Consider the following 11061-nt stretch of genomic DNA (forward strand, 5'->3'; position numbering starts at 1 on the left):
CAGTACCGCCTGACTGGCTCCCATAGGATTTTCGAGTGAGATCGTTGCCAGTGCCCCTGGACTGGCTTGTGCGGGTGGCACATAAAAGACACCATTTCGAGCGTGGCCGTTTTCGTGCGGGTGACACGTAAAAGCACCCACTACACTCTCAGAGTGGTTGGCGTTAGGAAGGGCATCCAGCTGTAGAAACTCTGCCAAATTAGATTGGAGCCTGGTGTTGCCATCCGGTTTCACCAGTCCTCAGTCAAATCGTCCAACCCATGCTAGCATGGAAAGCGGACGTTAAACGATGATGATGATGATGATGATGATACAAGGCCGTAAATTTTGAGAAGGGATGGTTAAAGTCACTTTAATGAACCAGAATTTGACTGGTATTTTATTTTATCAACACTGAAAGGATGACAGACAAATTTGACCTCAATGGCAGAATGATTCTGCAACTCCTCTATCACTACCTTAGCCAAATGTAGGCACCATTAATATTCATTCAACCATAAACCTTTCCATTTTGGAAAAGTGTCCTTAAAAAAAAATCATAATTTGACTATTGTTGTTCTTATTGTTTAGTCTTAAGTGAACCTTGATCAAGTACACCTACAATCAGATGTGTCCTTCTCATTTTAAGCTTGTAAGGTGTGATTTGATAGAGATTTAGCTATTTCTAATGGTTGGAACAACTATACTGAGGTTCTCTTGTTGGTTTATTACAAAAGAATCATATCCTCTTAACTATTGCCAGGAATCCACCCCTATTCTATAGCATATAATACATAATATATCAACATAATGAATTTCGTATATTGTAATATGAAGTCATGGAATAGAGGTGAATTCTCAGAGATAGTTAATGAGATATATTTTATAATTATCTTAATTTAAAATTAACTATCTTAAGACAGTAATAAGAGGAAAATAATGATCCCTGATGCTTCTGGATAGAATGTTACCAATTATTTTGTAGGAAGAAGGTAACTTCCTAAGAAATGCCTGAGACCTAAATTAAATAAAATAACTAGAATTAAGAGTCTTATCACTCAACACAAAGGAGAATGCTTAAGATTGGATATAAAACCAAAATAACCCAGGAATTAGTAACTCCAATGTCTTACTCTCTCTCAGTCAAACTATCACTCAGCAATACAAATGTCTCTCTAATATATTTTTCTGAATATTTCATTGTGAACTCATTAGAACTCTAAAACTGATTTAGCTTTAATTTCAAGCTGAAGCCAATTCATTTCAGTTACAATGCTAACACTCTTGGAAATGGTATTTTATAGCATTTCAGTTTTGCTTTTTGGAATATGTTTGTTCCTACTCATTTAAACCCAATATTATTAAAAATGTTTATTTAAGTCACCTAAAAAGACTATACATTTTGTTTCATGTGTTATACTGATACAGCCACTACACTAGCACTGTGTCATCCCTGATTCTGTTGTTTTCCTTAAAAATTATAGTCTGAGACACCATTCAGTACACTGTTGATGCGTCGGTCCTCTACACCTCCTTGGCAACAGACTCTCAATTCCAGCAGAGGGCATTCACTGATAGGTAAGCAACTGAGCTGAATCAAGTTTGATATATAAATTTAACTAACATATAACCACTTACTTAGATACATACATATTTATGTTTAGTACTTGTATTTTCTGCCATGCTATGGTTTTGATTTACAGTAGACATTAGTAATAGTTGCAAAAGCAAAAGGTATACTTGTTGTTTTACTTCTCCAACTATTACAAGAGTCTGCAAAACTTAAAACATGGAGCATGCTCCTTATATCAGGTTTTGTATTTAAGATGTGAAATATATAATTACCAACGTTAATGACCACAAGTTTAATGGCTATGTCTTTTAATTTCCACTGTCCAGAAGTATCCATTTTGCATGTCATTTTACTTTCAGGTGGTCAAAATGTAACTTTAGGAATCAGTGGCAACAGCCTACAGCCTTTTGTCAGTGGAGATATCCATTCACATATGTCTTTACCCCAAGAAGATATACCAGAAGCAGATGAACTCCACCCAGAAATTATTTGTTCTTCATGGGGTAGGCAGATTCAGTTTCTATACTACAGTGTCATTTCCATTATCTCTTGTCTTTTCTATTTTGTAAATAATGAGCTGGTATCACCAAAAAGTGACAGGTATATTCAATTCACCTTATTTTGAATTAAATATCAATTTTGAATATTTTAGAGGAATTGACCTTGTGGTTATAAATGACTGGCACTCTGTCGGTTGCGATGACAAGGGTTCCAGTTGATCCAATCAACAGAACAGCTTGCTCAAGAAATTAACATGTAAGTGGCTGAGCACTCCACAGACACGTGTACCCTTAATGTAATTCTCAGGGAGATTCAGCATGACACAGAATGTGACAAGGCTGACCCTTTTGAAATACAGGGGCTACTCATTTTTGCCAGCTAAATGGACTGGAGCAACGTGAAATAAAGTGTCTTGCTCAAGGACACTATGCATTACTGGAACTGAACTCACAACCTTATGATCATGAGCCAAAATGCCCTAACCACTAAGCCATGCGCCTTCACTTTTATAAATGACTAAGTAAATATTAAATGCATTCACTCTTATTATATTTTGGGAGTTGGATGAGTGACAAAGTGTCTTTTTTTTTGTATTCTATTACAAGTACTAGTCGTTAGCTATTGGTTGTGAATCACTATGACTATCTCTAATGAATTATTCTTTAATCCTCATCCTGATTGGGCAATTCTGTGATGAAAGGTGTTCTAGTCATGATTGTCCCATTTGTCTCTCAAGTATTGTGCATCTAGTACTACATGTTCCTTTGATTTTAAGTTGTTAGTGTAATTTGAAGGAGATCAGATTTCTAGAAGGTCAAACAATCACGTTGAGGCTTCCTTGTTGGAATGTACCCCTATCAAGTAATTTTCTCAGAAGGTTGTTCCATCATATAATTTCATCAATTTTGTCATAATATTACAAAAATCTTGGCTAAAAAGTGCCTACCTAGTAAGCAGGTACTAATAAGTAACCTGCTCAGAACTTATTAAGATGACATCATATCCACAAATACATCTCCAAATGCAGGAACAAAATCACAGCACATAAGTGGAAAATATATTTCCTATTTTTAAGAATGCCATTAATACCAACAGTTTTACTCAAATATTTTTATTGTTAGTACTCCTATTTTTTTAGTAATTTGACCCAGATCATGCTCAGTGAGGGATGTGGTTACCCTGATCATCTTAATGCATATTCCAGAGCATTAAAACATTGTTGGTAATACTTTGTAATATGTAATACAACATTGCTGACAATGATAAACAGAAATTATATCTATGATCATGGATTGATTGAAAATTCATGACCTAATAAACTATTTGGTTCTGAAGAATGTGGCATTTTTTTTAAAGGTAATTATTGATTAAGTGACTGACCTTTTCAAGAGAAACCTTCATATTCTGATTACATCTTATAAATTTTTCCAACTTGTAATGAAAATTGGTCAGAATTGAGGATTAGGGAACTGATGCAAAATAACTGGCATGATAAAAGATAAAGTTTCAAATAAAATTGACCATCTGATACATGATTAAATTGTCATGTGTATGCCACACGAAGTGTGACTTGCTTGTTTTCATGATAAAAATTCATTACTCAATGTTATATGTTTAAATTTATGCTAAAGAAGCTGAACAACTTAGTGGTACAGTAAAATCAAACAACAGTACAAAAATTTCTGAAATTTCATTAAATTATAATAAAGTTTCTAATGATCCAAATCCAAATAAAAGTAATATAAAAATAGAATAACCAGTGGAAAAGTTATGTAAAAATATTATATCATCACAAAAAATTTGTCCATATTAGGATAAGATATTAATTTATATAGGAAAATTGGTTATTTAGCAAATGTATGCATGGCTATGATATCAAATATTACTATATGCATGCATCCTGAAATTTTGGGGGAAGGGACTAGTCAATTACATCAACCTCAATGTCCAACTGGTACTTATTTTATCAACCTCGAAAGGATGAAAGGCAAACTCAACTTTGGCAGCATTTGAACACAGAACATAATGATGGATGAAATGTCACTAAGCATTTTGCCCAGCACACTAATGATTCTGCCAGCTCTCTACCTTGATGGAAGATATGATGATGATATCATCATCATCTTCATTTAATGTTTGTTTTCCATGTTGGCATAGGTCAGAATGTTCGACAGGAGCTGGTAAGGCCGAAGACGGCACCAGGCTCCATTATCTGTTCTGGCATGGTTTCTATAGCTGGATGCCCTTCATAATACCAACTACTTTACAGAGTATACTGGGTGCTTTTTACATGGCACTGGCACCATCATTAGTGCCTTGTACATGACACCAGCACCAGTACTTTTTATGTGGCACCATCACCAGTATTAATTCTGCTGTGGTGGATGGGTCTTCTTGAGTTCTGCAAGGTGCCAGATATCTCAGTCTTTTGTCATCTCCTTTGTAAGGCTCAGTGTCTTGAGATTGGCCTTCAGTACTTCATTCCATATCATCTTACTTCTCCTTCCACGAGTTACATCCTCTTGAAATTTGTTATAAATCTTCAACCCAATTAACCAATCATAAAAGTTTCAATTTTCATTTTATTCTATTAGTAGTATATATGAATCAAATATTGAAGCTAAATCAATATATATTCTTTTCTACTCTAGGCACAAGGCCCGAAATGTTTTTGGGGAGGGGGAGCCAGTCGATTAGATCGACCCCAGTATGCAACTGGTACTTAATTTATTGAACCTGAAAGGATGAAAAGCAAAGTCAGCCTCGGCGGGATTTGAACCCAGAACGTAAAGTCAGGCGAAATACTGCTAAGCATTCCACTCAGCGTGCTAACGTTTCTGCTGGCTCACCAACTTGCTATTTCAATACAAATTGGTTAAATTTGAATTAACTTCCAGCACCACTGGAACATTGATTTAAATACATATAAAAATATCTTTATTAGAACCTCTATCAACAATATTACATGATTATTGGAATAAAAATGTTCTAGTTGAAGGAAAATGCTTATTAAACATTAGAATAGGAAATAAACAACCACAAAATTTAGAAGCCTTTGTTAACAGTTCTAAAATGGGTTCAAATAAATTCACAGTTAACTGGTTAAAAACATTTAATATGTCACTAATACCTATGTTCAACAGTATTACTAATATAGTAAATTCAAATAACAAACAATTACAAAACAGAGAGAAAAAAAATGAATGTGAAGATGTGCACAAGAAACATTAATTTGATGCTCAGTGAAAGGAGTTCATGTTTCAAGCATAGCTCTTCATCAGAAAGAGAAAATTCCAAAGAAAAAGAAGGAAAAATAAGGGAAAATTGTCAGCAATCCATGTGTGGTTACATTTCAGAAATGTAATTGCATGTGGATTGTTGGCAATTTTTCCTTATTCTTCCTTCTTTCTCTTTGGACTTTTCTCTTTCCAATGAAGAGCTATGCTCAAAACATTAACAACTCTCTCCTTTCACTGAACATCAAATTAATATATTTCTTGTGCACATCTTCACATTCATTTTTTTTCTCTCTGTTTTTTTTTTCTCTGATTTGAATTGTTTGTTCTTTGACTTGACTATTCTACTTATTTTATATTCAAACTGGTCAGATCTGGCATCTCACACCAACCCTACATTATCATTCTAAAAATTAACAGTTGCCTCATCAAATTCTCAAAATTACAAAATGCATGATTAATTCAAAACAATGTGAATAAATAAGCCTTACATTTGACAAAATAATGTGAATGCTAAAGGTTTAAACCATATGTATTGCAAATATATTAAATGAGATATTAATTGAATGGTCAATGTAGAATAGTGTATGTTCTAACCTATTATAACAGTTATTGTAGCACAAATAAAATTTTTGTTTCATTCCATGATTTTGCTTGAATCTTTGGCTTTCTTCGCCTTGTTGCTGCTTTCTGCCTCTCCTTTGCTATAGAGTTGTAATGTACAGGAACACAGTATATGTCACTCTTTATATACTTGACTCCTATTTCAGCTCCAGCTACAACCAGTAACAAACCCTTACGGAGAAACCAGCAGTATAGTACTACAGTTCAATCTTGATGCTTGCAATTCAGGGTCCTTACAACTCCAGAGACATCATCAACAACAGCAACATATGCAGGGATGAAGATCCAAAACTTATGTTGCTTACACCATTCTCCAACTATTGTAACTTTCAGCAAAATGTACAGAGTTTTTGTGGGGTTTTTTTTTTTATCTATCTTTGTCTCTTTTTTTAAAGAGAAACTTTTTGATTAAATCAATAACAACGACAACAAATAAATACAAAGCACATTCAACTAATCATAACCATCACTGAAGCAATTAATTTTTTTTTTTTTTCTTGCTCTATATTTTTACAAACATCTTCAGTACCATTGTTTCCGTCCAACATACTCACACAAAGGCACATGTACCTGTGTGTTTATCAATATGTATATACATTTAAGTGTGTGTGTGTATATATATATATATATATATATATATTAGTGTATGTGTCCATGTGTGTATGTCTTTATAAATGTATGTTTGCATGTGCATACCTATATATGCATTTAGGTACATTTCTGTATGTGTGTGTGTATTTACCGATATGAATGAGTGTGTTTACTTAAATGAATGAAAGATTGTATGTATGCATGCATGTATGCACACACACATATACACATGCACATACACACACACCCATTGAATACTAACACCAGATGTAGAAATTGTCTAAACTAATGCCAACATGAAAGTCCATATGAAAATCATTGGTTATGTAGAATAAGCAATAAAAGAAGAATCTATTATTATATTTTAATTTTGTATCTTTGTTTTATTTGAAGTAATTTCTTTCTATTTCTGAACTCTTGCTGTTTAAGTGTAAAAACATTTAGTCACACCTTTGAACAACTTCTTGATAAAAACAAAAACAATACAAACTATTCTCATTGGTACATATAGACTCACACATGAAGAGTAATCTGACAGACAAGTACTGTATCCCTTTGGTGAGGAATGCATAATGTGTTTAATTTAAGTTAAACTGTAGAGAATAACCACACCATTTGATAATAATGACTTGATTAAGTGACTAAGTTTCCAGCAAAAATGAGAAGTTTGATGAAAATTTTTCGATGAAAATTTTTGTTGAAATTTTTTATGTTAGAGGGTGGCACTTCAAAGGGTGGCATTTTGAATTAAAAAAGGAGTTATTATTTTTGAACTCTACTATTCATGTTTTTAATAAATTTTCCAATTGACTAATAATTTGATATCAAATTAAGATGAAATAATTACTACAGTAAGCGTAGACAATGAAAACGGTAAGCAAGAAAGCTTTTATACGAAACTCTACCAACGTTAGGGGACTACACCAAAATATAAAGTAAAAGAGGAAATAAGCATGCAAACAGCGGGGAAATTAATCTGATCTTTGGCGGACACAGTGACAAATCGAATAATGTTTAAATCGTCCTTCTTTGACTAAGTATAGTCTTAACCATGACTTTTATTTACTTAAAAAGAATAGTCAAAGCCGTACACTTGTGTGACAAGGTAGAATAATGAGCGAGAGAAATTACTTTCCCATCCACATGGAAAATAATTAGTAAAGTAGGCAATAATACATTGACAGGCTGGGGAGACAACTCCAACATATTCCCAATCTTCATTATCACTATTACAATTGAAATAGGAAGGGCAGATAACTCATCAAAACTATTACCAAAATACGTCATTAGAGAAGTGTTTCCCACTTTGGCATGCTGAAAATAAATCACTTCAGGAAATCAAGGAATTCATGCTAAACTTTATTTTTGAAAACCTCACGGAAAATTTAAGGAGGGGAGGGTTATGGCTGATTCAGCTTGTCATCATATAGGGCACTGAATTTACAAAAGGTGAGGACAGCTGTTAGCATACAATATATTGTATATAATTATATTATATATTTTACTGAAATACTATGTTATTGTAGTATCTAACTATATATACTACAGTAGTACTATATGACTGTAGCATCTAATAATTTAGCTGTAATTACGAACTCAGCCCTAATGTTTGTAAGAGAAGGGAAGAAGTAGTTTGGATCAAAAAAGATGCTCGGTCATAAAGTTGTGCTTGGACAAAACCTACTCGGACTTGAAGGGAAATGGGAAATATATGCAGAACTTCCATACTGGTGCAAAAGCTATCCAAATTTGATTAATATATTAACGGACAAAAACCAGAAACTGTCCTGTAGTCGAAATTGTGTGCCAGAATCATCTTGATTGAGTTAATAGCCTGTAGTAACGCTGTGCGCATGCGTAGTCTCACGCATGCGTGGAATTCAACAACCAAGCTTTCCCGCTTCATTCTGTCTCTTTCTTGCTGGCCAGCGATTGAGCAAGGACGTGTTTAGCTGTCTCTCTCCATTTTTCGAACTTACGCTAGACAGCTCGCTCACATCTGCATACCAACGTCCCAACAACCATGCTCACACACACACAGAAGACATCTCAACAAACAAAAGCTAAATATGTATATATTCCACCTTGAATAAATGTTGTTTGTGTTGATAGTCTGGAGTTCAGCGTTCCGTTAATTCTTGATTTTATATAGGAAAGTCAGGTATACATCTAATGATGTATAATCCACTTTCCTATAAGCCTTTTATGAAAGCCGAGTAGAGGAACAATGCCAATTGACGGTGATAAAATATGATGACCTGGTGAAAGAACTAACAAAGAAGGGGTACCGTCGCATAGCTAAGGCGGTGGGTGTTGGCACTTGGTGGTTTGTCGCAACGTTTATATGCCAACTACTAAGTAACCTCGGAATCAAGAGTCGCAAAAGAATAGCGACGATGAACGCCTGTCGGAGACAACTGAAAAGAGTTCACTGTGTTTATGGGCGAAAAGGAATGATGGATGGAACTGAGATACAGCAAACCTCTGGGAAGAAACCTAGTTTGAAAAACTTATAAGTGATCTGTGTGACTGAGCAATAAGCTCACATAAAAGTATCTAGTTCAATCACTACTGAAGATGGAATTTAAATAACAGTAGAAGGATATCTAGGAGTCACTACCTAAGTGGTCTCGACTCCCTTAGAGTGTCGAGAACTAACGGGCTGAAACACTTGTTTTGCAGGAGCTCTTCCTCTGAAGATTTCTCCTGCTGTCCGCTCGGCCCGTTGCGACTTTCCGCTCACTACTATAGAAGTACTATGTAATAACATGTATTACAGAAGATTGTTACTTAATCGACAAGTGTTTCAATAGCTTCCAGAACTCAGTTCAAATACTCTAGTAGATCAGTGAAAGTTGAGAAAAAAATCATTACAATGCATCCTTCTTTATCGAGAGAATTAACAAAATTACCAGGAGTCAACACTGTTTTCACATACAATCTGACTTCATAAATCTAAGGCAGTATGTAGAATAGTACATACCAACCAAGGAGTCAATAACTTCTATTTCCTCATTAGAATTGTTTTGTCGTAACCAAAACGACTGAATCATTCAAACTGCTCTAAATAGATTATTTAATTATTATTTCAAATTTTTGCCACAAGGGCAGCTTGCGGAAGATTGGGATGAGTCGATTACATTGACCTTAGTATTCAACTGGTACTTATTTTACCGGTCCCGAAAAGATGAAAGGTAAATTCGACCTCGGCGGAATTTGAACTCAGAACGTAGCGACAGACGAAATACCGCGAAGCATTTCGCCCAGCGTGCTAACGTTTCTGCCCGCTCGCCGCCTTAGATTGTTGCTTAATTATAATCAAAAGAAACCACTCATTTTTAGGAGCATCCTCGATTACTTTTCTTTATGAAGACAGTTTTGCAGGAGATTTGCGTCCTCCAACTTCCTGTAGATAGAGGGACCGTATAGAAGCTCCTTAACGGTTGTAAAATTGGTTTGAATTGCCAAATATTTTATTTACCATTACACTGTATTTACATCATACGTACATTCAATAAATTATCATTGTGTGAGTCATGCAGGACATATGAATTATTGCATATTATGAATATTCGTTGATTGAAACTACTAGTTAAGGTTTATGACCCGGAGAAAAAAAATAGGTTGAGAAACTACCATGGTAAAAATAACCAACTCGCACAAATCCTGAAATAACTCCTTGATTATGTAGAATTTGCCAGGAGAATGACTCAGAAACTATAGAGCAGGGGTATAAAAAATAAACATAAACCGTATATTATTTACATTTGACGGATATTTGTCCTCATCTTGTTTGTTGTTAACACAACGTTTCGGCTGATATACCCTCCAGCCTTCGTCAGGTGTCTTGGGGAAATTTCGAACCTGGGTTCTCATTCCTAACGATGTTACTATTATTATAGTAGGAGATATTGATAAATCGGGTATAGCTGATCATGTATGGAAAAATGGAAACCACATCCCCCTGTGGGATGAAGTTAAAATAATAGACAGGGAACAACACTGGAAAATACGAAAAGAAGCAGCACATATGCTAGGACACAACAACCTCCTAAGCAGACCGAGTGCAGATATGAATAGCATATGGGAACCGGTATTAAGGAAGGATAGAAAAATAATAGATTTATAAGCCTTAAAATTCACCCCAGAATTGCTTACGGGCATATGGCGTAGTGGTTAAGAGCACGGGCTACTAACCCCAAGTTTCCGAGTTCGATTCACGGCAGCGACCTGATTAATAATTAACAACAAACACAATGAGGACAAATATCCGTCAAATGTAAATAATGTTAATAATTCCTCATCTCTTAAATATAGAACTGTATTATCTAATCGGTACGGAGCCGACATTAGACTTCATTGGAGACATATAGAGAAACTCCATCAAAAACTAGCTCGTCTTTCAAACCATCTAACTTTCCTGTGTAGATGTAGAGACTCGAAGCTAATACCACCTGGCTTGAATATAATGACACCAGAAAGAGAATCCAACAAGATCTAGGAAAATCGTACATGAAAGAATTTGAAACGGTGAAGACACGCCAGATTAAGAAGTTT

General features: G+C 34.8%; 1 protein-coding gene across 4 annotated transcripts in view; it reads left to right on the top strand.

Annotated features, from left to right (window-relative positions):
* LOC106872974 (primary cilium assembly protein FAM149B1) overlaps positions 1-6872 on the top strand; it is a 128169-nt gene extending 121297 nt beyond the window's left edge. For all 4 annotated transcript variants that reach the window (XM_052967988.1, XM_052967990.1, XM_052967992.1 and 1 more), the window contains 3 exons: positions 1464-1557; positions 1912-2055; positions 6060-6872. In XM_052967988.1, coding sequence (XP_052823948.1) covers positions 1464-1557; positions 1912-2055; positions 6060-6127 — 306 coding nt within the window. In that variant the 3' untranslated portion in view covers positions 6128-6872. The remainder of the gene's footprint in view (positions 1-1463; positions 1558-1911; positions 2056-6059) is intronic.
* Positions 6873-11061: the final 4189 nt, after the last annotated feature.

The sequence above is a fragment of the Octopus bimaculoides genome, chromosome 5 (genome assembly GCF_001194135.2).
Source record: "Octopus bimaculoides isolate UCB-OBI-ISO-001 chromosome 5, ASM119413v2, whole genome shotgun sequence".
In the NCBI taxonomy this organism is placed as follows: domain Eukaryota; kingdom Metazoa; phylum Mollusca; class Cephalopoda; order Octopoda; family Octopodidae; genus Octopus; species Octopus bimaculoides.